The sequence below is a fragment of the Gymnodraco acuticeps genome, unplaced genomic scaffold, assembly GCF_902827175.1.
Source record: "Gymnodraco acuticeps unplaced genomic scaffold, fGymAcu1.1, whole genome shotgun sequence".
In the NCBI taxonomy this organism is placed as follows: domain Eukaryota; kingdom Metazoa; phylum Chordata; class Actinopteri; order Perciformes; family Bathydraconidae; genus Gymnodraco; species Gymnodraco acuticeps.
In genome coordinates this window covers 1,252,677-1,279,410 of record NW_022990235.1, presented here as the reverse complement: position 1 = coordinate 1,279,410, position 26,734 = coordinate 1,252,677, and the positions used below count along the sequence as shown (strand labels likewise).

At 42.0% G+C, this 26,734-nt stretch overlaps 2 protein-coding genes across 2 annotated transcripts in view; both read right to left on the bottom strand.

Moving 5' to 3' along the window:
- Positions 1–16,575, bottom strand: part of skib (v-ski avian sarcoma viral oncogene homolog b) — a 32,081-nt gene extending 15,506 nt beyond the window's left edge. The window contains exon 1 of the mRNA XM_034219380.1: positions 15,311–16,575. Within this exon, the coding sequence (XP_034075271.1) occupies positions 15,311–16,204 (894 nt within the window). The 5' untranslated portion in view covers positions 16,205–16,575. The remainder of the gene's footprint in view (positions 1–15,310) is intronic.
- Positions 16,576–18,275: 1,700 nt separating this feature from the next.
- On the bottom strand, positions 18,276–26,022 carry tmem51b (transmembrane protein 51b). Its single transcript, XM_034218991.1, has 3 exons — positions 25,741–26,022; positions 20,501–20,912; positions 18,276–19,707 (listed from the first exon to the last, which is right to left on the bottom strand). Exons 2-3 carry the CDS (start codon positions 20,896–20,898, stop codon positions 19,254–19,256), a joined length of 852 nt encoding a protein of 283 aa, XP_034074882.1. The 5' UTR covers positions 20,899–20,912; positions 25,741–26,022; the 3' UTR covers positions 18,276–19,253.
- Positions 26,023–26,734: the final 712 nt, after the last annotated feature.

Sequence of the window (26,734 nt, the reverse complement as noted above, 5' to 3'; positions counted from 1 at the left end):
ATTTGTTGCACATAGGGTCATTGCAAAGGGGCATGAGAGGCTGCCAACTTTTCTCTTTGCCTCTCCAGTACTCCCTATATACCTCGTAGTGAGCACAGAGGAGTATGCCGCAGGGAGGGGAGGCCCTACACAGGAACTCAATAATAACTTTCAGCAGTCTAGCCAGGAGGCTGGAAGCCCAGACTGCGGCTGTTCCCTCCTGTCCTCGTTCCTCCCTCCGCACAGCCCCACACTCCTCCCTTAACCCCCCTCCTCCTGCTGGCCTGTGTCTGCTCCACAGGACTGATGCATTCTGCAGACAGGCCAGCGCTCTTAAAGAGACACAGGCCACATTTTTATCCCCTGAATCACTGCAGTGGATGGAGCAAGAGCAGAGTCCTTCATTTCCAGCCTCTCAATCAAGGGCCTGGGCTTTATTTCACTCATTCTCTTAAAGCTTGAGAGTCTTACATTACGTGAATAAACAGGCCGAAGTATGTTGAGAGGCTCTCAGTGGAGATCTGGTTGGATTCTTTCATTGTCGCTGCCTTAAGGCGATCTCTTTGATGCTTTCTTTAAAGTTTGCAAGGGCAATCAATGTTCTTGGCAGTGGAAGTATATGTAATAGTACCATTGTTATGATTTTTTGAGACACTCCAAAATAAACCTAATAATGCTAATGCTGACTCTAAAATGACAATGCTACTACTGAAGTTGCTGCTATAAAAAAATTGCCTCTGGTGTTATCATTTGACTATATATGTCTTTTTTTTTTATCAACAATTAATCTGCAGGTTATATTTTTGCATTCAATTAATTGTTTGATATATAAAGTATATAAAAATCCATCGCAATTTGCAGGACACAAAATGTCTTAAAAATATCCAGTTTACTATAATAATAAAGGGGGACAAGCCGCTAATTGCTCAATTTAAGAACCACAAACCATTAAGCATTTCTGCTTGGAAAAAACAACTCAAACGATAAATGTATTATTATTTTAGTTGTTGATGGTTCAAATAGAGAATCAGGCAATACCTGCTGGGTGTATTTGTGTCTGTCAAGCCTACAAAAGGAAGGGTTGGTCTCCATGTGTTATATGTTGTAGATATATTTTTCGACACAGAGACATTTAGAAAAAGGCCAGGAACATGCTTCAGAAGGTTGCTATGTTTAATGAATGAAAATCTTTATCTTACACTATCTATTCCTCCTTTTTTTACAAGTTGAACCGAGCCTGAGATGCCTAAATAGCGTGTGACTGAGCAAAGCCATGTTGAGCTCTATACCACAGCAAGGAAACAATTAAAAATGTATTAGAGTTGAGTGACACAGAAACCTACAAGGGCGTGCCTGCCAAACACGCTCTCATTATTTTGCCGTCAGCACTTTCTTTCTCTTCATATACAAACTGTACAGAGCGGCAGAGGGTCTTAAGCCCCAACGCAAGACGCAAGGCGAGAGAACTAGGTCAATAACATTTATTCATAAGAAGAAAACATTGGCTTTACTCTTAATGTAATATATAACACAACAAGAATACAAAAACAATGACATGGAAGCGCTCAGTGGGTAAAACAGAACTTCAAATATTCTATTGCCTAAATATCTTAGGGGCTTAAGGGTTAACACATTTCAGCTGCAGCATAACAAAAGATGAAATCTCTATGGGAGGTTTCAGTGCCAGAGTCAGCAAAGCAGCACAGTCCTCTGCAATGATAACCCCATTCTGGAAAACCTATAAGGCTGAGCATCCAGCTTCAGATGGACCAAACAGCTCCAGCTCAGGCTGTTAAAACTGGGAAATAAATCTTCCAGCAGAACATAACTGAGACTCTCAGGAGTGTCTTCATTGCAGAAAATCTTAACGAGAATCTCACTGGCCCCAAACTTCAGTATATTCATGGGTTAACAATGCTGTGATTCCCGCTCAAGGCAGATGTGCAAATAAAGTAAAGCCACCACCTGACTGTTGGGCTGTTTCTGGACAAAAAGAGAGAGAACCTGAATTTGTACAAAACAACTTAATGTTCATTACTCTGTGGTGTGCATGGCGCTTTCGGAGGGTGACGCATACCCAAACAACACCAAGCCATTGAATCACCAGTGTTTACGCAGCTACATAATTCTGCACCATCTGTAGGACTCAGATCTGATCTTCTGCATAGCATAACAAGCTGACGGCTCTGCAAGAACAAGGGGACACACACTCCCTGAGCTACCATCTCCTGAAACACTTTTAAAAGACAGCCATCTCATTATAACACAACAAAGATCTCCTGCCCAGAATATATCTTTATTTGCAACAGTGATAACAGCTTCACGGTGACGTCCTCTCCTTTGCCCTCGAACTCTGAACCAACTGTCACCTCCTTCACCTTACAAGGCAGATGCAGGATGAAAAAAAAGGCAATGAACTTCTGACCTGTCATTCAGACTGCAGAGGAAGCTTTGCAGCTCGGGGGCAACCAAAGTCCACCATCCACTCTGTCTCTCCTCTCCCTCAATGTCTCACCCGACCATCCCATAAACCCCCACTAAAAACCTCCTGCTCCCCCTTTTATGGCTGCCAGATGGTGGGGAGGCCTCCGTGCCTCTGGACTTGCCTCTCCAGTCTAGTAAAACCAGTTGACCTCAGCAACATAAAAACTGCTATTTATGAAAAGGCTTGGAACAAAACACACAAACATCCTGCCACTGAAACAATCAAATGCCATCTCATCTCCTAAAGAGCCCTTTTACAAGATGAGAGCCGGACAGCAGAGACACCAATAGACGTGTACCCTTGCTCTGGTGGTGAAGTCCAGATGTAGCGACTACACCCAGGTACAGTTTTTTTTCTTCTCCTGTGTGAAGGGTTTTTTATTTGCATGCCTTGGGTGTGAGCGCAGGACTTTGGCAGCGTCTACATTTCTCCCTGAGAAACGGAGAAGCAAAACAAACAGAGCTGTCTGCATTCAGGTCGGAACTGAACCGCAGAACCACAGTCTGGCCTGCGGTTCACAACATTCTGTTCCAGCACTGACTTCACCTAAAACAAACACTCTCAAGACCCATCCACCTCAGCCAGAGGGAGAGGAATCTGAGAAAAGGTTTACATTTAAACTCCATTAACAAATCACACTCCTTTTTCCTGCTGCTTCTCTGACTGATGTTTTCACCAAGTGCTGGGCAAATGTTTTCACTCACTTGTCACTTGTGTAGGAGTTGTGCCCTTTGACGGCATGCTTGAACTGCGTCCAAGGTTTGTGACGTTGGGTGAGAAAGAGGGTTAAAAGGCCACAGATCGGCGTGTTATAAAAGAGCAGTCCAATCAATGGCTTATTTTTATTGCAAATCAATTTAAGTGATTATCTGCTCTTCCAATAACAACTTTCTTCCCCCTCTGCTCACCTCAGATGCCCCTCCTTCTTCCAGTTGGAATCTACCATTTATGTCCTGCAATTCAACCTGACCTCCAGGCAACCCCTGGCATGGCTGCCTAAGCCATTAAGGTAGCTGTGACTGTGGGTTATTAGTGTGATAAAAGTTTACTGTCCCTCCAGCCACTCTGCACGGCTGCTGTTCGACGCCTCTGAGGAACAAGTCTATCGGACCTTTCACACAGCAGATTGACCATGAGGGCATTTAGTGAGAAGGCCAGCACTCAAATACACTTAAGAGTGAAATCTTTAATAGAGACGAGAGACACATGCAGCCGGAATATAAGAAGCAAACCGGGCTGCCTCCAAATCAGGATGATGAATCAAAGTAGAGCATCTCCTGTGCTTTGGCTTTGTGGAAATATGTACACTGTAAAATATTACCATGATTTCACAATATTTAGCTGTAATATTTTACAATAAATTACTGTTTTACCACTTTACAGTCTTTACCTGTAATGTTCACAATATAATACTGTAATTTTGAATTTCACAGTGAAATCAATGCAGGCACAGTTAATTACTGTGAATGTACAGGATACATGATTACCAGGATTTCACATGTTACTGTATTATTTCACAGTAAAATACTGTATTCAGACCATCCTCTGTGATAACACAACAAATTAAGTGATTTTCTTGCTTTTATCGCTCTTGCTTGGCTTTAAACACTAATTTATTTCTTTGGTGCAGGTTTTACTTGAATTGAAAGGGGCACCGCTACATGTGCCTTAAAATAAACTATGCAACATATAAATCTATGTAAAATTGAAATTGTTGTCTTGGCTTATTGTTTTCAGGTGCTTCCTGGGCATTAATCCTGAGACGGGCTCGAAAGCCAAAAAGAGGCATGGCAATTTAAACCCCCATGTCAGCACATTCTTCAGAAAATTGTTGACTTCGAGTGGATGTCTGTGTAGACATGTGCTCCCCTCCTTGTTTTCTTTTCTGTCTCCCTGCTGCACAGGTGCACCTGGTCTGCCCCTGGCTCCGCCTCTGCCCAGGTGCGCCAGGGTCTGCCCCTGGCTCCGTCTCTGCCCAGGTGTTCCAAATTCCACTCAGCCGTGTATATAAAGAGAAGCTGGAGGAGAAGGATGTCTCGCCTATCCTAAAGCCGGGAGACACTCTCCTTAGAATACCTCTTTGCCATTTTGAGCTGTAGGCCATATTTTTGCAGATGTGTTTATGTTCAGCCTGGAGGACCTGGTAGTCCAGTTTTCGCGGCTTTATTTTGTTTCCCATAGGGTTTATAATTGATTTCTGGTTAGGGGGGGGAGCTCTGGGTCCTACGGCCCAGTGTGTGGCTGGCTCGGGTTCCCTCCTTCTGTTTGTTCCTTTTGGCCAGTCCTCCAGACCTCTTTTTGTTTCCCGTTTCGCTTGTGTGAGCAAACGGCTGATTATCAATAAATGCTCGTTACCAAGTACCGGTTATTGCGTGTATTCTTTCATGTTGCAGGTCTCAGCACGAGCCACCACCGCGGAGTAGAGGTTGGGGCTGTAACAACATGTCCAAGACACTGTGAAATATACTTTGCACTTCAATGGAGTAATACAAAGTTAAAATGGGCATTTTCTTTGTTTTTCTTTGTTGATTGAGCTGATTGAATTGTGGTAAAATCCCAGTTAACTAGTCAGATTTACAATATAATATCGTATTATTTACATTTTTATATTTACAGTAAATTACTGGCTAATGTGTTGCATTACTTCTACAGTAAAAGTGTGAACATACAAGTAATTACTGTAATTTATGTACAGCAAGGTACCATAATACCACAGCTCTGTACTGCTATATCACAGTAATTCCATGGGCATGGCAACTGTAAAGTCACAGTATTTAGTTGTACTTTTATTCTAATTTACTGTAAAATATCTACAGTAAATTACTGTGAAATATTTACAGTCAATTACTGTGAAATATTTACAGTCAATTACTGTGAAATCCATGCAACTAGTAGCCAGTAATTTACTGTAATTTTACAGCGAAACATTTTACAGTGTAGACAAGAGGGCTTAGGGGGTGGTGGTTGTCTGTGCTATGTTTTTTCCTGTGCGGCAGAAGTTGTGGGCAGCCGAGCTAACTGCAGCCTCAGCACTTCTCTCTATATTCTCCAGTTTCAAGCCAAGAGAGAGAACAAAGGCAGAGAGCTAAGCTGCAGCAGAGGTAATGAGGACAGAGGCATGCAGCACAGGAGTGTGTGCCCTCAATAAAGAGTGCTGCAGCAGTCTATGATGGAGTCCTGTTGGACAGCAGGAATAAAAATCCATGCAGCTGCTGCTAGCAGCCACTCTGCCTGTAGTCTACCCACAGACAGCAGTAACTGACTGACTGCAGCCCACCCCTTTTTACACTGCAGCTCTGTCTACCACAAAATGGAAACCACAGTGTGACTGGAATTTGCTTGGAAACACATTGAGATCCATGAAGTGAGACAGTAAAACAGTTTATTCCATTGAGATACTTAAGCTATACATTATGTGTGGTAAAATGTTTTTTACTCTTTAACTCATTGCAAACAGAACTGTGGTTTGAGTGCATTACAGCGAAAAATATAATACTTTATATAGATGGCTTGAAAGACATGTTACCATAAAATGAAGTCAACGTGACCGAACAATTCATTCATACCAAGCAGATACTAATAATGCACTGTCAAAGAATCAACTAAAACGTGTCAGATGGCGGCGCTGAGTTCTCACAAATGACACAAGCTCGGATTCCTGAGAATGACAAACACTGCGAGCTGTGGTGTGAAGTATTTGAAGGCGCAGCAGGGCATAGAACTGAGGAAATCCACATTATTGCTAAAGGAGAATCCCAATTAAACTTGAGGACACACCCTTTATCCAGAGTGATTGCCAAAATCTCTCCAGCTCGTCAGTTGGAATCAATAATATGATTAACAGGGGAAAAGAGAGTGAAGAATTTTGCAGCAAAAATTAAACTTGGAACGGAGGTATAAAAACTCCAAAAGGAGAAACATTTCTTTCTGGAGTTGCTATTCATTATACACTACATATCCTTCTGTAAGCCTGAACAATGCTTGCTTTTTTTCGCAGTTTCAAAGGGCCATGAAAGGCATGTTCTGCTCTGCTTTGCTGCACCATTAATTATAGGAAAAACACGTTAACATCCAACACGCTTAAAAAAGTAATTATAGTAGCTGTATCTTATGGGTAAATATAATAATTGTAACATTATTTTGCGCAAATGTCTTTCATTTTGAAGTCAGAGGCATTCCACAGAGAGGCTGTTTTGGCAGCTCTGGGCTGTAAAGTTGTGTCAGTGCTGGTCCATGCCAGCCCCACCCCATTAAGGCCGAACCCTGCACATCATGTGTTTCCACTTTACCGATAGGGTGGAAATGACCTCAACGCAGTAAAAGATGACAGGGGTGCTAGCGCTGTTCACCAGATGTGAGCAGAAAAAAGAGAGAGAGAAAGAGGAGGAGGAGGAAGGGGAGAGAAAACCATTCGCCTGAAGAATTTACTGCAAACCCCTGAGGAGCCGTGTGATTGAGGGTTCAAGTCGAGCTCCACAGGTTCCTGGTGTGTCTCAGCGGCACTGGGGGAGAACATACCCTCCTGGACGGGGGAGACGCAGAACTTCATGCACACACACATACATGTGGCCCTGTACGCATACATCCACTGCACCTGCTAGCCACACAAAAGCCACTTCCTCCCACTATGTCCGGGCCAAGCCCCTTTATCCCATTTAGTACAGCCTGCACCACAACAAAGGCAGAGAAATTAGGGAGCTGTGTTGATGATAGGGCGACTAATCTCTTTGGAGGGACTCATTATATCAAAAGCCTGTACAGTTGGGCAGCTGAAAGGCCTGAAATCAATGTGGACATGCAGAGATGGGCGTCTTTGTGAAGATGAATGCACCAACAATGCCCTGCTATTACCTCTGGAATAATTCATACATTCCATATGGGGCAGATGCCCCAAACAGACCATCTTCTTTGCATTTGATTTAAAACTTTGAATTGATGCAAGGTCAGGAGTGAATTGATTATATCCAAAATACTTGCTTGTTTTTGCACCATCAATGTATTTTCTAATCTAAAACTATCATGCAGGCTTCATAATTGTTCTAATCCTCTCTTGAGTAGATCTCGAAAGGACACTTGACCTTAACACATACTCCTGTGCAGCAGCAGCTTAAGACTGTTGGTGCCAAAAGGAAAGGTGATTTTGATGATAATCTGAAAAGCAGCTTTCCGTATTTTTAAAATGATGCGTGTACTGACACCGGCCATACTGTGCTTAAGACACAAGGCTTATAATAGTCCCCTCATTATAGGATAAAGCATTGGCCTGCTCTATTTCAGGCCATGGCTGTCTGTGTCTGCACTCGTCGACTATCTGGAAATAAAGCCACACGCTTGTCAACGCCACAAGCACAAGGGAGGCAGAAAGGCCCTGCTGGCCAGCCTGCTCAGTGAGCACACTGCGGGGCAACCCTGCAACTATTAGACACCTGCAAAAGGGGGTGTGTGAGCAACTGTGGCCAATCTGCACGCCTGTCTTTATAAATGAAGACCCTGCTGTATTGATGCAGAAAGAAAGAGCAAAATGTGAGAGCAAGGTGTGGCTCAAACTTAGAGAAACCAAATATGGATGCATTTGCTGAAATGTAGTCCATTGTGCTTTTCAGTGAAGTAATAAACAAGACTAGCAAGGTCAAATAGAAAAGCCATCTGACTAGATGATGCTGTGGCAAAGAGTGACCATGACGGATCCTGGGGTGCCTGTAAAACTGAATAAATAACTTTTCCCCCCCTTACTGCAATAGAGTCGGTTAGGACAGCTGTGCTGAATTCATTTGATACGGGTGCCTGCTGACAATGCTGCATTGCTCCGTCTCTGCAAGAAAGCATGTCGAGAGGGTCTGAAGAGCACACAGGGGCTCGCAGCTTTTCACCAACACTGAATGATTGTTCTGCTGTACAACCCAAGGCTCTGACCCCTGCGAAACCAAGCTAAGAGAAATAAACCATTTATTAAAGGGGCGGCCCCGGAGCTCTACAGTACGTGCAGATTGTCAGGGAAAATAATCCGAGCTCTAAAATCTGATTTTGAGATGTAATGTTCTGGCGGCAGAGCCGATACGTGAGATGATAGGCGTCTGCAATGGCACACAGCAAAATGTGTCGAAAAATGATGTGGATCCCACTCATTTTAGCATTTAGCGAGCTCTTGAAAGAAGGGAGATACAGGATGGTTCTATCTATCTATCTATCTCAATCAAACACAGACAGATTGCGAGTTTTCATCTCTTCATAAGTAGACGATCAGCCCTCGCCCCTGGAAAAGTACAGTGATACATGTGCGGCGTATGTAGGCCAGTCTGAATACAGACTGATACAGCATGTGCTCACTACAGTGGAGGTGGAGATCTAAGTATAATGCAGTGTGAGGGGGAGTGCAGTAGGAGATCTCAGTGGAGGAGGAGAGCCTGTGTTTGCATGTGTGTGTGTGTTTGTGTGTGTGTCCTACAGGGTCGAGGAGGTGTCAAATGGAGGAGGTGAGTGATGGTGGCGGGGCAGAGGAGGTGTCAGACATGGAGGTCTTGGTGATGGAGAGGGGAGTTTTGTACAGTACTGACCTGTGGGAGAAGTGTGTGTGATGAAGAGACAAGGAGGAGGAGGAGGAGGAGGAGGAGGAGGAGGAGGAGGAGGAGGAGGAGGAGGAGGAGGAGGAGGAGGAGGAGGAGGAGGAGGAGAAAGGAAAGCAGCAGCAGGAAGAGAGATTTTTATTGGAGGTCACAATGAAAGAGGATGGTCGGTGAATGGAGGAGGCTAAGGTCTCTGTACATGTAAGAGGTCTATGCACTGTGTGTTTATACATGCATGTGAGTGTGTTTTTTTTTGTGTTCTGGCGCGCTTCTTTGAGCCCACCAGCCAGAGAGCACGAAGTTCTTATTTAGCACAGGAAGAGCAGCTCTGCTTAGCAACCACAGCCGCCCTCCAATCACAAGCGCACGGAGCAGACTCCAACAGAGGACGAGTCCTTTTTGAGAATGTGTGGAGTCTGACAGAGACCTCTAAATGTTGAGGTCCACACCTGCCCACACTCACACACATACACAAAACCGGTCTGTAATGTGAACTATTTCTCCAGGATTCAACTCAAAACCTTTATGCCGCTGGCAGACGAAGACAAAAGTGCAGTCACACCCCTCTGCGTCTCCCCCGCGTCAGAACTCAGCAGAGAATTCAAAGTTAATCTAAACCATCCTAATCCGAACATTTTAATTATGCATATCCCAAAGAGCAAGGGAGACGTGTAAATCCTTAAAACATTCATTCCGCTTTTCCCGCAGCCACACAAGGCTCCGTGCTGCAACTTGGCACCGCACCAGTTGCAAGTGAACGATAGCAGCCCCGATTGTGATCTGCCAGCCATCAAAACAGGAGGCACGAGCACGATTTGGGCCAAATGCTGTCTGAACACTGAGCAGTCTGTTTGGTTTAGCTGCGTGAGCTAATCCTTATGATAGCTTTGGAGGTGGTCGGTGGGCGGATTGTAGGCGAGAGCAGCATGCCGATTTGTCATATGGCACCAGCAGGGCCTACTTCTGCTCTGGCTGGAGCTCCATTAGCACATCTCCAATGTGGTCTAACAGTTATGTAGCTTAGAGCTTAGGGTCATTAAGGAGAGACAGAGAGAAGATGTAAGGGAATAAATATTGCAATGTGTCTGGCCGCTAAAGTCAGGAAACATGTTGGTTTCTCCATGTTGCGCACTCTCCGCAGTACATCTAATTCATGCTCTAATTAGAAAATTCCACAGGGACTGGTTATAAATTGTGAGGATGCTTAGAGTAGGACGAAGAAGGAGGAGAAAGACCATGGCTAACATTCATTCTGTCTGAGTGTATCCGTGTTCCTGAAGACGCTTTCCAGAGGAGATGACGGTTTTGATGTGCACTGTGGTCTCTGCATTCCAGGGGTTATGTAGGATTATCAGAGTTTAACCCCCCTCCCATGACTACAGCAGCTTAGTAGCTCAGCCAGCAGCAGATGCAGACTCCAGGATTTCCTGTCTCTGCACCAGATGGGCCTGACTCTTAATCACAGAGCTGGAAATCAGGAGGTGATCGAGGAGGAATTGATGATGATTGTGGAATAACACTAACCCATACAGGCATCTGTTCTGCCACTAAAGGACCGACGGACTGTCTGGCTTGTTGACTGCAGTCACAGCCAGGGCTCATCTCCTTCCTCATCTCATCATCGCTGATCAACACTAATCATCCTCCTCCCTCACTCCAAGGGTTACACAAGAAGTCTTTCACACATTAGCACTGTGCTGTGTCATCGAGGTTTAGAGAAGATGGAGCAAAACACTGAAAATGAACTGATCAGAAATAGAGCTGGCCGGGCAACTTCAAAATAAAAACGTACAATATAACTTTGAAAACGTGCATGCATGTATGCATTTATATGGTGTTTCCTTCTGATTTTGTTCTTGCTATTTGACTTTGCAAAGTGCTATATAAATACACTTTTAGTAATATTTTTTAATTAGCTTCTAAATATTCAAATGTTATCTAAATTAATCTTAGTTTATATATGAAAATCTTTAACCTGATTATCAATTTTCAATACATGCAGATTTTACATGAAAAAACAAATGATAAGTAAAAAATACCTTTTTTTGCTTTTCACATGTGATTCTTAAAGTACATGTTAATGTCAATACTTTTACTCAATTAAGATTTGTAATGTATGCCGTTACTATATGTAGTATTTTTATATAGCATTTTTGCAATTTTTACCTTTTTTAAATGGTAAATGGACTGTACTTATATAGCGCTTTATCCAGTCTTTAAGACCCCTCAAAGCGCTTTACATACTACATGTCGTTCACCCATTCACACCCATCCATACAGAGCAGTGTATGTTACTAGGACCTAACATGCATACACACTCACACACCGTTGGCCATGCCATCGGGAGCAACTCAGCAACTGTAGTATTTTTAAAAAGTAGCGTCGCTATTTTTACCTAAGTGAAAAATCTGAACACTTCTTTCAACAGTGCAAACATGTATTAACTTATGGAGGAAGTTGGTAGAAGTATTTTTATTTATTTTTTTATTTGAGCTTTAATACATCTAAAAACAAGGCAGTATGGTTGAAATCAAGATAACATTAAAATATTAGATTATTAATATGAATATTTTCCAATATGGTAATAATACATTATATCATTATATATAATAAATGGGGCATGACTGCTAATGTTTTTAGAATTAAATATAAAATATCAATTTGATGTTCTCTGTTCAAAGCGGCCATAACACATTTGTGTAAAAAAGCTAAATTCCATAACTAAGATTTTAATTAAACATGGCCAGAATCATTGATATGGACACACATTTGTAGGACAATATCATTAAAATATATTATAATTACAGACAATAATATTGAACTATGGCCAGCCTTACTTCTATCAGACATGCAGACACCACTACAGGCTCCAATCTGTCTTTGAGCACCAAACCAGGGCAAACCGTGACAGGGCAAACTCTCAAGCATGGATTTCCCACCCTGGGAGAGGCTGGAGGTTACAGACCAATCCACACAGCATCCAAAGAAACAAGTCACCAACAAAGAGAAATGGCTGCACTTCACAGACTCTGAAAGCTCGGCCCTCAAACAAAGGAGGCGGCAGGTCTTTAGCACACATCACCCATGACAGAACCCCAGCTGACACCCTTTTAACATGGGGTCACCCCTCGCAGAATGAAGGCCACAACCCCTGGGAGAGCCTGACACTCCTTTGCCTTGACATGCCGTCCGTGCTTTGGCCAAAACACTCCATCCAGCAGCCACTGCATAGACGAGGTGATGGTCTATTGGGGGGGTTGGGAGGGGGGGTTGGTCAGTTGGGAGTTCAGAGGGGGTTAGGGGGTTAGGGGGTCAGGCGGCTGAAGTAAGAAGTAAGCAATTGCAACAAACTATCAAGAAAAAATATTGGCTGCAGCAGGAGAAAATTAAGAAACATGCTCAATCTGAGCTAAATGCAAATGACGCCATGTGTATCTGGGTGATGTGGGCGGATTGGTTCTTAGCTGACTGGGTCATCGCTGGGCAGACAGGCCCATCAAGGACCAAAGAGATGCACGCTGTCAGCTTTCAGGGCTTCTCAGAGGTCAGCAGACAGATGGGAATGGAAATGAGCCGACAGAGAGCTCATTTTAATCTGGCCCGCACAGCTGATCCAGTCATTACACTCTCCTGTTTACATGCAAACACAACTCGTATACTCGCTATACCTAAAGATGCACACACTGCACAGGCGCAGATTAACACACAGAAGCCCGATAGAGAGAAAGGTATTTTTCATTCACTTTCTGATAACAGCTAATAATTAAAAAACTGAATTATTTACCTTTCTACACACACATGATTGGTTTGCTTCAGGTTGGAAGCTAATTTTATCGAGTGAGCAGAACAATGGGATGTGAAATGGTATACATTGGCCTCAGTTGAATGACTTTAATATCCATCCCATTAAGAAGGGTCCACATGGTTCTCAAGAGTCCCCTTTTACTCTCCACTAAGTCAGATGATTGATCACACTGCCCACACTTCTTAGGGATTTGTTTTCAGTTAATGCTCAGAAGTATTCGACTTTGAAGGGAAAAAAAACATTTTTATGCATTTCCAATCCTTTTTCTTCAATATTGTCATGCTAATCAGAAAAGTTAACATTTGAATTATTTCATGCAAGGTTCAACACAATGCAAGAAGGAATTTGAATTGGACTCCAAGAAATTTACATTTTTTGTCCGTGTGTCAGCAAAATAATCATCCAGGATTTGATATAAAAAATACTGTAAGGATTTCAAAATGGCTATTTTTTTAATGCAATCAAGCTGCAGATGAGAGTTGTTTTATCAGTCCACTGTATATCCCTCCGTCCTTTATCAGACAGCCATCTGGCCAGTGGACTGGACACAAGGGCATGTGATTGGATGGTGTGAAAAGAATGGGGGAAGGTGGGTCAGTGTCTTTGGGGAAAGGTCAGGGGTCACGGCCCTTTGACAACACATGTCAAGGCCTGGCTCACACACACCCTGCATCCTATGAAAAGAAGGTCTGCAGCCTCCTCTCAGCAATCTGCCCTCATCTGCCCATTAAGCAAAGAGCTCAATGAGCAAATGCTGGATTTGATGCAAAACAGACACAATGGTTCACTGCTCTTATTCCCCCTTCTTATCTGGCTTCTACTTGTGTGAGGAGGCTGGTTATTTTCTCACACCCACAGCCTAGCAATAAAATAAACTATTAAAATAATTGTATATCACACTTAAATCGATAAAACTGAACTTTTAAACTATTCCACAGAAAAAAACACTTGCTTCATCAGCATTAATCTTCTCAGCAGTTTCCTGCACCAGTGCTGTATCTGCACCATTCCCCACATACAGTAGATGAGGTGGGAGTCTAGACAGATGACACAGGCAGAGGAGGCAACCTTCGAGGCTCTTTCTTATTAATAAAACACTCTGACATCAGAGGGAGGCTGAGGCAGGCCGATAACATTGAGTTTTTGTTTCATAGGTAAGCAGAGCCAAGCGTGGTCTGCGAACCCCCCGCCCGGCCTTTCAGCAGCTTGGCCTGTCAGGCTGATGTATGGGGGGGGCGCTGGTGTGCAGCTCCCGGAGGACCGGGCCTGTCTGCTAACTGGGACACGACTGACAGTGAACCACAGCCAGCGCACTGCCCCCTCCGCCTCGCACCCTCCATGATGCTCAGGGCCTGAGTATATCACACACACTGAAAGACTGTCAGCGCAGGACTCACCATTTTCAGAAGATATATAACTCACAGGTGATCCATCAAGTCCTGCTGACTTTAGTTAGGAAGAAATTAGCCACAGGTGCAAGACTTTTTTTTTTACATACATATTTTCTGACTGTACAAAGACTTTGTCAGGAGTCTGTGTTCAATTTGTGGGGAAAACATGCTATAAATCAGCTTTTTACGTCTGTGTGCAGCGTGTAGGACCAATAACCTCCCCCATGTCATTATTTCAGACGTGTTTCTATAAGCCAACAGCATTTTCTTGAGAATGTTTCGAAATGTTTCAAAGAGAGCACTGAGGTTTTCCCTGTGAGACATCTCCTGGCTCCTGCTCAGACTGGAGCAGCTCCATGGTGATGCATACAGAGATGCCCACTCATTAGCAGAGTCCCACACAACAGCTGCTCTGTGACGGAGGAACAGCCACCTCGTCTCCTGGCCCTTTGTCCAAAACTGAACATCTCTGACCCAAGCAACACAAACACATATCTTATCCTATCCTGACCAGCCACAACCCCTATCCTCTCACACACACACATTTCCATATCCCAAACCTCATTAAACTCTTATCCCCTTCCCCACCTCGTGGCACTATAATAGGCTTCCCTGCCCCCCTCTCCCCTCTCACACTAATAAAATATATCATTGAGTCTCCATTTATCATAATGCAGATGCCCTTGGGTGGGGGGTGGTCCGGTGAGTTTTGGAGGATGGGGGGGGGGGGGGTTGCTGAGGGGCTTCAGCTGATGGTTAGAGGCTTCCCTGTCACCTCTTCCAGACATATATGAGGTGAGTGAGGCTTCATATGAGGTGTTTCACAGTGCAGGGTTACACACAGAAAGCTGGGATGTGACATGTGATTTGCATTATAACTCTGCTGGGGGTGCCTAATAAAGTGGAAACAATAAATCAAAGAAGACAGTGACAGGCCTGATGAGAAGGAAGCCTTCTCCGAATTAATGTTAATTAATGCAGATGCTGTAGAATGCCTGGTCCTGTTGAAATATCCACAGATACAAACAACACACCTCAAATAAAAATAAGTGTAAGTTAATAACAAGGTGTAACGAAAAAGACTTACTCTGCACGATTTACTGGACCGCTTGCCCGTAGGGTCATATTTTGATTTTAACTCTTTGAGCAGCTCCTCCAGGTGACTCTTTTCCTCCTTTCCGGTGTAGTCCGGGTCCAAGAGCACATAAGCCCGCCAGTTTGCGGAGTCGAATCCCCAGTGGACCGTCCGGTTCTCTAGTCTCTTGTGACTGTGGACCACAAACTTCTGTGGAGGGAACATGAGTCTGCAATCCATGCACTGGATGCAGGTGGCACTGGGGCCGGTGTACAGTTCCGGGACAAACAAGCCTTTACACCGGCCAAAACATTCATGATATACTTTGAAGCTCTTCTCGGTTCGCTCCAACTCCAGGGAACCCAACTCCTTGTTGCAGTGTGGAGGGAAGGTGCCACCGTAGATGAGAGCGTTGCAGAGGCGCTCAGCATCCGTCTGGGTGATTAGCCCGCAGGACGGAGCAGAGAAGGGCAGGATGCCCACCACTTTGAGGATCTCCAGCTGGTCCGCTGTGCACCTGGAGCAGTAGATGTGCAGGTCGTCGCACACCGAGTTGATCTGCTGGAGCGAGAAATCTCTCAGGACGCTGTTGAGGATCTGCGGCAGGCACAGGCGCTTCTCACCGCCGACCGCGAAGCAGGAGATGGGCTCCCGCTCCAGGACCGTCTCGCACCTCTCCGTGGAGCGGTCGGACGGGATGAAAAGTGGACCTGACATTACCGGAGGCGTCTGAGCCGGCATGGTTAGCATCATCTCGACGGACTTTCCATCTTTACCGAAAAACGAGTCCTGGTGCCACCGAGCGGAGAACGCTGCCGGTCCGCCGAGAGAGCGCATGGAACTCAGATGAAACTGCTTCAGAGTTTGTTGAAGTCCGGGATGGGGCTGAAAGCTCGTACCCTCCATGTTGTCGCCGGTTGGAAAACACAGTTCAAAACTCAAAATGAAAGCTGAAATTGACTAATCGGATCGAGCGTCCTCAGCATCCGGCTACACGCTCAATAACGCGCATTTCCATGTCACCGGAGAAGCTTCCCAGCGCGTCCATTCAGAAAACTGACGGCTGCCGAACACACAGGGGCTGTTCCTGTAGGCAGACGCAATTAAAGTCGACAACTCTGCGACTCAAAACTCGTATTATCCAACGTACAATCACCGGGTACCGTGTTTCTATACGCTCCTGCGGTTTACGCACTCCTAATGTGCGCTCGAAATATGCCTCGTCTGCTCAGTCTGGCGTACTCTCAGTCTGTCTCCCTACTCACTCAATGTGTGTGTGTGTGTGTGTGTCTTCTCTCTCTCTCTTCTCTCTCTCTCTCTCTCTCTCTCTCTCTCTCTCTCTCTCTTCTCTCTCTCTCTCTCTCTCTTCTCTCTCTGTGTCTTCTCTCTCTCTCTCTCTCTCTCTCTCTCTCTCTCTCTCTCTCTCTCGCCCTCTCTGTTTGTTTGTGTCTGGTTCAGTCATTGAATCCCAGCCAGGAATGTGACTGACTCCCCGGGCTGGCTATTCCCTCAGCTAGCTGTTCCTCCCTCTGCTACATGGCAGCTGCACATTAAAAAAAGAAAAAAATCCCTCTGAACCGAGGGGAGGGGCTTAAGAAAGTATAGTGGATGTTGGACATTTAAAAATAAACTTTCTTATTTCATATGTTTAAGCCTTAGGATCAGCAGTTTAGTCATTTTTGGAAACTTTTTTGAACATGTTAATTTAAAAGAGGATCATGATAAGCTCTACTGTATTTTTGTTTATTTGCTTAAGAAGGTCAACCTGAAACTGTAGATGTATGAGCTGCCGGAAGGTAACATAGTGCATTAATAGTCACGTAGGCCTACTGTATTTAAGGATATGTTTAAATAACCCTACTTGAGTTTTTCCATGTTATGCTAATGTACAGTATACTTCAATTCAAGAGTTAGGCCTACTTATAAGCCTACGGTGTTACATGTCATCAAAAGTTATTCTACAGAAAAAAAACGATTTAATATAAAGATCTCAAGAACAACTGTAACAGAATAGTCATACTATACTATACTATAATCTGTAAACAAATATGTCGTAAAATGTCATACTACAGAGGCTGTCATAAGAATGTTCTACACAATTATCTTATGGTAGGCTACTGTATGTCATAAAACAAATCATACAGTTGTATATTATGGAAGAAAAAGTCATAAATAAGTCAAAAAAGTCATACAAATGTCATTGTATAGTATATCTTAAACAGCAATCAAGTCATAGCGAGGTAGGTCCTAAAAAAACATAAAAATGTCATATTACAGTATGTTACAACTATTTCATAAAAAAGTCCAAGTGAAGTATGTCGTCATAAATGTTGAAAATGTTGATAAAAAGTGATAATATAGTGTCTCGTAAAACAATCACACTGCAATATAGTAGTAGATATTAATAAATGTCATGGCATGTCATTAAAAACTTTTAGAAAAGTTGTAGTACTGCATGTCATAAACATGTCAAGCTATAATTATTTTTCAGAGGAAAATTACGTCAGCTATTTTCTCAACTACTTGTGTTTGCCAATTTCCTCAATACCCAGAAGTTATGCATTCAATGCAGGCTTTTACATGTACATGGATCGCGCAAGTAAATAATGTGAATAGTGCTGCCATTAATAAAATAAGTATGAATAGATGGATACTTTTCTTTAAACTGGTGCATCTAAGGGTTAAATATCTCCCTTTAAAACAAATATATGTTTATATATATATATATATATCCTTTATTTAACCAGGTAAATGTGTAATAGACTAATTTACTAATGGTAAATGTTAAATATAAAAGCATTCCAATATAACACCTATAGTATAACTAAAACTGACAGGTTTTAGACTTTACCCTTTTCAACCACTTGAGGGTGCTGAATATTAACCGATGATTATTAAGACATATCGCAGTTGGTGCAAACACAGAAAGTCAAATAAGGAGTTTGTCAATGTGACAAAAAATAAAACAAAGCAAACGTCTACAGTTAGATTTTATTAACAGAAATCACAAGGAAGATATTTATCTCTTTCAAAATAAATACAGCTTTATCAAAGTTGCAGCATGAAAAATCATCAAAAGTGAGTGGCACACATATTTAGAAGACCTACTTACTTCTACTGATCTTGGCATATAAGTGAGTTAATGTTTAAGCAATTAAACGTACAGAAGTATTTCTCAGTGATATTTAACAACAAAAAATATAAAATCTCGACATGATCATGAATAAAATAGAAAAACATTTATTCACCACTTTTTTTTACAAACATCATACAGCATATTTTAAACATTTAAACACTAAAAAAGTCCTGAAAAACAATGCATTGATATCACCCATGCCGTACCAGAATATCCAATGGTTTTTCTCTGGTTAGTGTTACAGTAGATTATAACTGTTTTAAGAATTGTACAGTTCACAGTCACACTACATCATACAGAGGGCGTTTTCATTTTAGGGAAACAGTTTGTTTAAGACAATATACTTAAAAACAAGCGATAACAAACATGGACAATACATTCTACATTTGTGGTCTCAGTGCATTACCAATCACATAAAGGTTGCACACTGTATGATACTTAATAGCAGAATTTTCAGAAATGTTTTTCCCTTCAGCCCTTTTGAATCACAACAATACGGTTTAAACTTCTCAAAACTAATCAGGAGCAACCCACCCGGAATATTTCGTTTTTCTGTCAGATGAAAAACAATTATATGAGTTAACAATATTGTCCATTAAAACACACAAATAGCTATTAAATAAAACTGAAAGGCATGTTTGGCATAAATGATGTCAGGACAAAATCTCAACTTTGACAGCAGAATCTTTAACACAGAGACTTAATTTTGCTTTATAACAGAATAAATATGCTGATCACAAGCGTCAGTAATAAAGACAATGTTCTCATTTCAGGGGTGTCTCTCCTACTGGGCCTCTATCACGCTGTCAGCGAGAGACACTACTCTAATTCTGGCACCTTGTTGTCATACTGCGGTGGCGGGGTGATGGGTTCAATGGTCACTGGATTTTGTGTGGGGGTGCGGATTTGAAGGCGGAAGTGCTTCAGGTGCAGTTTATCTGACTTGATCCTCCTCACCCGGAGGGGCCGCAGTAGACGGCTGGCCCGGCTGGTGCTGCGGGTGGGCAGGCTGGGGTTTGAAGTGAGGCCAGGGGGGTCAGAGGGGGGGTCAGCTGGAGCTTCAGCCAGAGCTGTTGCGGCATCATTCGGAGGAGCGTCTTCAGTGGGGTTGTCAGTGGTCTGTCTACCCTCGTTTTCCACAGCAGCTAGGATGTCCTCGTAGGACGGCAGCTGGGAAGTGCTGCTGCGAAGATTGCTGTGGCGGACGGGGTAGTCATCGCTGCCAACAACCTCCTCGTAGCTTGGCACGTTGAATGTAGTTGGGTCTGCAGCTCTGCAATAGAACGTCAGAGATGAGCCTCAGTAGGAAAGTGCAGTGTAAACAAAATACATAGGAAAATAATTAAAGCTAAAGCTGCTATGCATCGGTTTTTTTGCCACTAAGGGGGCCTCAGAAATAAGCTGCTAATACTACATTTCCAAATGATCCCTTTTTATGCGGATATGATGAGGTGTGGGCAAACCTTTTCAAATGTTCACATCCAGCAGATATAAAGCCACATTATCATGATCTTGTTTGTGTCCATCTATCAAATAAAGGTACATTATTCACTGTTTTTTATGAGTTTGTTGGCCTCTACCATGCTATAGTATTTCACCAGCCATCTGTGTCTTTGTGTGGTCTGGTACTGAGTGGAAGGTGTACAGCTGCCCACTGAGACCAGAAATGATGCTATGAGAGCGGCGAGACTTACCCAAAACAGACTGTGATTAGTACAAATAACTGATGGGCTAAAAGACACTTAAAGCCTCGTGGAGTTGTGCTGAACAGAAGAGTCCAGTCATAATTCTTTCAGACGTTGTTTCTTAGAAACCCTCCCATAATAAATATTTTAGTTGGACTTCAAACTATTAAATTATGTGACAACAATATCGGTCTTATTGAGCACGATAACTAATTTAGCCAGATCACGGTATTGATGAAAATGTAGGATTGTGGCTTTTAATATTGCAGGTAGAAATGTTTCAAGGCCTGGAAGCCTGTATATTTCCAATACAAAGTAGCTTTGTTCACAGTCACACCACCAGATATGAAACGTAAACACAAAGAAAAAGCCACTACTCACTGTCCGGGCACATTGATCATGAGGGGGACTCCTGTTGCCACTGCCTGGCTGCTTGCGTTGCCTCGCCTCCGCTTGTTCCTCACGCCAAGGAAAATGGATAAAAGCAACATGGCGGCACCAACTCCAACCAGCACCATAGCCACTGTAGAGGATTTTGCGTCTTTGTCCTCTTCTTCCGGATCAATGGCGGTAGGGTTACCGGTGGAGTTGCCGGCCGAGTTGGGGATGTCCTCTCCGTCCTTGGGTATCACGGTCCACACGATCATGACAATGCCCAGGGCGATGAGTCCCACTCCCAGGGCACACAGGGCATAGTGGGCCCCTGAGCCGGAGCCCTCTGAGCTGGAGGCTCTGTTGGGACGGTTGTCGTCACCGCATAAACCTCGACTCGAACACATCCCTGCAGGACAAGCTGCAACACAGAGGATCACAGTGAGAAGAGACTACAGATAAAGACTTACACTGTGAAACTGTCATTCTGTAATCATATCAAATGATTCTAGTAATGTGATTTGACAAAGATGTATTTTAACCATGATGAAGTTGTTATGCAAACCCATGTGAGCTTTTTCTTTTTCCAGAATTGAGCCTCCTTGACAAACGTCTTTTTTAGTAGGTTTACAATTGTGGATCAGTCATAACCAGCCATCAGCTATGCCTGAATGGACCCTCGTGGACGCTCAGGCAGGTAGATTTACAGTCACATGAATGGCTCCAACAATCATTATCCAATAAAATACTGATTATTTTCTGAATAATGGATTAATAGAATAATTGTTTCAGCTCTAATCATATGGTTTGTAATCAATCATTGCAATAGTTGGTGTATAACAAGTTCATTGTAAGACAAATGCCTTTCGGCTTTGTCCTGCATCAGGTTCCAGAAATCGATCAGTCACACATTTCCACAAAGGTCCATCTTTAACACTTTGTCATTTACACATTTGATAATCATTGTATCTGTATGCTGGACATTTTTCTCCAAGCGTTTTTCATTCTGCATGTGCAAGTGACAGTCTTCCTGCGGCCTCCACCTTTTCTCCATCATTTTGTTTAGAGCACAGTGTATGCGATGTTCAAAGTGTGACCTTGTCCATTCAAATGTTTTACATCTCAGGATTTATGGGGTTTGTTTCAAGCCTGCTCAGATTTGCTCTGAAAAGCTATTTATTGCTGCATCCAACAATTAGTACAATGTCCTGACTGAATATTTGCATTACGCCTGTGTTTGTCACCGTCACAAATATGCATTTGTGAAAAGATTATGTTTTTTTGAGCAACAAGAGTGAGAGAGAAGGATGAGAAGAAAACAGGTTACATTGAAACAACACATGTGGTAGCTCCACACATGTTTTAACATGAAAAGCGGGAAGACAGTTTCATGGAGCTGAGTGACTCACACTTAAAGAATGGCGACACACAAGAAAAATGGCCTTGGTGATGAAAAGAGCATTATATAATAATATGTGTCAAGGTTTATCATGCCACACACATTATTGGCCATTGAATCATTCCATCAGCCAGTTTAGTTGCATCAGGAAAATCTGCACTTAACAAACGGTCTACAACAAACAAGCAGATAAATTAAAGTACAGATTAAAAGAAAACAGGGTAAAATAAAAGTGCCAAAATCTATGGATCTACAAGGTGTGCATCAGATAGTAAACACGTTCAAACTGCAAACTCATTGTTTGCTGGTCTGAAGTAATGGTTGTTTCCAGTAAAATAAATTCATGGCTGCAGGAGAGAATTACATGTGAACACTTCAGGGCAAATGTTTGAGGTGACATGGATGATAAATGAGTTGACCTTGTGATACAGAGAGTCAGCTGGAAATACAACAAATAGGTTGTTCACAGTAAGTAGCCTATCTCTCTTTTTGCACCTATTGTAAAGTTTAAGAGTTAATCATCCTTACATAAACACGTTTAGGAGTTGCCATGCTTTGAATTTTAGGAACATTCTGTAGATTCTTCCATGCAATAGGTGCGGGAAAAAAAAGTAAAACACATTCTTTACTCAACCTGTCCTGACTTTGGAAACGCCATTTTCAATATTTTGAAACAAATATATAGAAGATAAGTAGCTAGCTAGAAAAGCTTTGGAAATAAAAACATATCAGTGTCTGAGGCACCTATTAAAACTGAACTACCTTTTCATTTCATTTCATTTCAAACCTTTATTTAACCAGATTGGTCCCATTGAGATCATATATCTATTTTTCAAGGGAGACCTGCAGCATATAGGTTCCACATGAAACATAAAACAATAAAGGACATCATACATTATATTTACAGGATACATTTACATAGTTATACATTTACAAGTGGCCATAGTATCAACGAGCATTTCATTTAGCCTAGCTTTAAAAACATGCAGAGGAATGAGATTGCTCAGTTTCAATTCTTGCTGAAGACTGTTCCAAGCAAGTGGAGCTGCTGCGCACATAAAAGCTGTCTTACCTACTGTAAAACAGTCCTTGCTCTTGGCACATCTAACAATACTACATCATGCGATCTCAGACAATAGCTGCTTGCAACTCTCTGTGTTATCAGAGAGCAGATGTAATACGGGAGTTTACCCAACAAAGCTTTATAAATAAACGTGTACCAATGACTGAGCCTCTTTACAGTAAGTGATGGCAGACCTGCCTTGGCATACAGGGTACAGTGATGAGTAAGTGCTTTACAATTTGTGACAAATCTCAGTGCGCTGTGATAGGCGGCATCTAACTTGTTCAGGCAATAGGCAGGTGCATTCATATACAACAAATCACCATAGTCCAGCACAGGTTAAAAGGTCACAGTGACTAGCCTTTTCCTGGCTTCAAAAGAGAAACAGGACTTGTTTCTGAAAAAGAAACCTAGTCTAACCCTCAGCTTTTTAAGCAGGTTATTGACATGAAGTTTAAAAGTAAGACAATCATCAAGCCTGATACCTAGGTATTTATAACTGGTAACCACTTCAAGTACTTGTCCTTGCATAGTAACAATATCCAAAACAGGCTCTGGTGTCTTTTTAGCTTTTGAAAATAGCATTACCTTGGTTTTATCAACATTTAAAATAAGCTTAAGTTCAGAGAGCTGAGTCTGAATAATGTTAAAAACAGCCTGTAATTTAACACCAGCCTCCTTAATGGAGGGACCTGCACAATACATCACGGTATCATCAGCATAAAAATGTAAAGTAGCTTCATCCACATTTTCACCTAAACTGTTGATATATATGGAGAATAAAAGTGGACCTAAAACAGAACCTTGAGGAACACCATTAGCAATGTTTAACCATAACCTTAAGGGTAAGCACAAACAATTACAGGGCTGTATATTTATAGTACAGAATATAATTATTCACAGATCCATCCTAGTGTTCCCCCAAGTGTATTAGCTGTGTGGTGGGATTAGCAATTCTGTAAACTGACAATGTGTCAAATAAAATTGTATAGATCTACTGTATGTACATCATAAATTAAAGTAAGTATTTCCGTTAAAAATTATATCATTATCTGGCCGGCAGCTGCTCTATACTCAGGACAGGATTGACACACAAGTTGGGTTTACACATGAACTGATGGCATTTTGATTTATTATTAAAGAGGAAAGTATTCAAGCAAGTGACCAATTTGCCAAAATGCAAATTAATTAGTCCAACCCTTAGTAAGGATCACACCCTGCAATTAAACTTCCTCTTATTCTGACAAAGAAATGATGGGAAGGGCAGGGAAGCCAGATAAATCTAATATAGGATCCTGAACTATATTGATACACAGGCACCAGAATCACAGTGTATTCACGTGTGATACTGAAGCTGGCGTTAGTTCCTTTCTTGCAGACTATTACATGTCTCATTGATATTGAAATGTCTATAAGATAACATAGGTCTGTGTTGTAAATACTAATAATGTGGTATTTTGTGTACAATATTAAACACATTAACTAAACTATTTTCTTGCTGTGTATGGCCATTTTTTAAATTATTTTAATATTGAGTTGTTTTAATTTAATGTTGTTTTAAAAAGTATTTTAAATGTATTAGATTGTTACATTTATTGGTTGTTGATGTCCCTTTGCCTCAGAGTGATTGAAGTTCCTCCCAGCTGTTGTTTGAGGGGGACAGTTGTTATTGTAACAACAAGGCCTCACCTGAAAACTAAAGTCAGGTGTTAAATGTCCTGCTGTTATTGTTGACTTAAGAAAATGTATTTGAATAGAAGAGTTTATTTTGCATGTGTGAATGTGTCCTATTGTAATATATCATGTTTTGATAATATTGTGATTCTCAAACACACTTTCTGTGGTTATTAATAAAGTACAATACCCGGTGCAACTGCTCTGATCCAATACACTACATTACTACATGGAGAAGTACCGTCTTTATTAAATAGAGCAAATATTAATTCTGAAATGACTACACAATTCTACAATCAGTCACTTTCAGGAAGTCATGGTTCAGGTTTTCAATGACATCCCTTTCCCACGTTTACCATATATAAATGTTTCATGCAAAACAGAGTATGTCTGTAACACAGGAAGTAATGCTATTGATTCAGTATTGTTAGGTTTCTCTACAGTAAATAAGACGAGAGAAAACAGCTGGATCTGTGCAGCCCTTCTTTAGTATGTCTGATCACTGAATAAAACACCAGGATAACTGATGGACTACATGCACTGTTGATGACCTGCATTTCATTTATAACCATAATTGCTGTACAACCTCCATAATAAAGGCAAAACATGGTAACCAGATTGTATGGTGCTGCTGTAGTCTGTCTGTAATTGTGTTAGTTTGCATGCTGACCTTCTGTATCCTTTATACAGTTGTTTTTCTTATCACAAAAAAACTTGATCTTTCCTGCATGTTAATGGCTGGGCGGTGTGCATGGGTGTGTCCTGTTCAACATCAGGACATTGCCAGCATTAAAAGCAGCATATCCTTCTATAATGACAGGCCTGCCGTCTGCTTCTTTTAGGCTTTCAAATGGGTAACATTATTTGCTACAACAAATGAAATATTTCTCGAGTGTTTACGTCGTTCAGCAAGCGGTTTTATTGATTGTGAAGTAGTAAGGGACCTCAGAGGGAGGACACGTCCCCTCAATGGAGCAGCACTAAAAACTAAATGTATCCGCACACAAACAAAACAAAAACATAAAAATAAATTCACATCGCATTTCTTGGCTCTGGTGAATCTGATAGTGTTGATCGTCTAACCTTGTGGAGGAGATCTGGAAGAGGCCTTACCTTTCCGCCGCTCACTGCCCAGAAACTTCACTCCTCACTGGTGAGTTACCTGAAGCACGCAGGTGTTTTCAGGAAGATCTCACGAGAAAAGAGGAAGACGACATAGACGCGAAAAACCGACGCCCTGTTCAACTGAGATTTTAAATAAAAAAGCGCTCTATTCATAAATAAAAAGTTAGCCGCTACAGGTAATAATGTTTTAAGAAGAACTTTGTTCAAATTCCAGTCGTAGTGAAACCTCCCTCCCCTGGTTGTACCGACGGTCTGTCCCCCGCATGGTCCTAGCGCCGCCCCTGAATGTCCTCTGGGGACAGGTGAGTGGGACAAGGACACACCCGGAAACAGAACAATTAAACAATATATTACAACAAAACAAAGATAAGGTAGTTAGTCAACACTTTAATGTTATGTATGACCTAATTTCATTCAGAATATTTCTAAAATAAACAATTATTATTATCTTATTTTTTTTGCAGTGATTTGCAGATATTTATAAATCCATCTATTGCTTTTTTTAATGCAATAGTCCATTATATACAACATATCTAAAATATTCCAGTAGTCTTCAACCAGCTTCTTTTGTTTGACCATATATCATATCAGATACATAAATGCAGCCAATATTATTCAGCTCATATTATTTATAGTATCTTCACGAACATCAAGAGTACACAGCTCACAAAAACAGTAGCTGTGGCTTCACATCAGATCGATGGTTTCACACAATCTTCATCAGCGGATGAAGTTGACACGTTTTTTTGGAGATGAATATGCTCAATCTCCCTTTTTTATTTAATTTCAACATGTACAGTATACAAATTATTGCTTAAAAATGTGTTAACACTAGGCAAACCACATCTGCTGAGAAGGAAGGTAGGATTCTATAAAAAGCTGGATATTAGTAGATTTTTTGTGGTGAGAATGATTTTGTCAATTGCTGTTACCAAATACATCCCATAGAGATCAGGGGACCAAATGGTTTTGGGTTTAATGT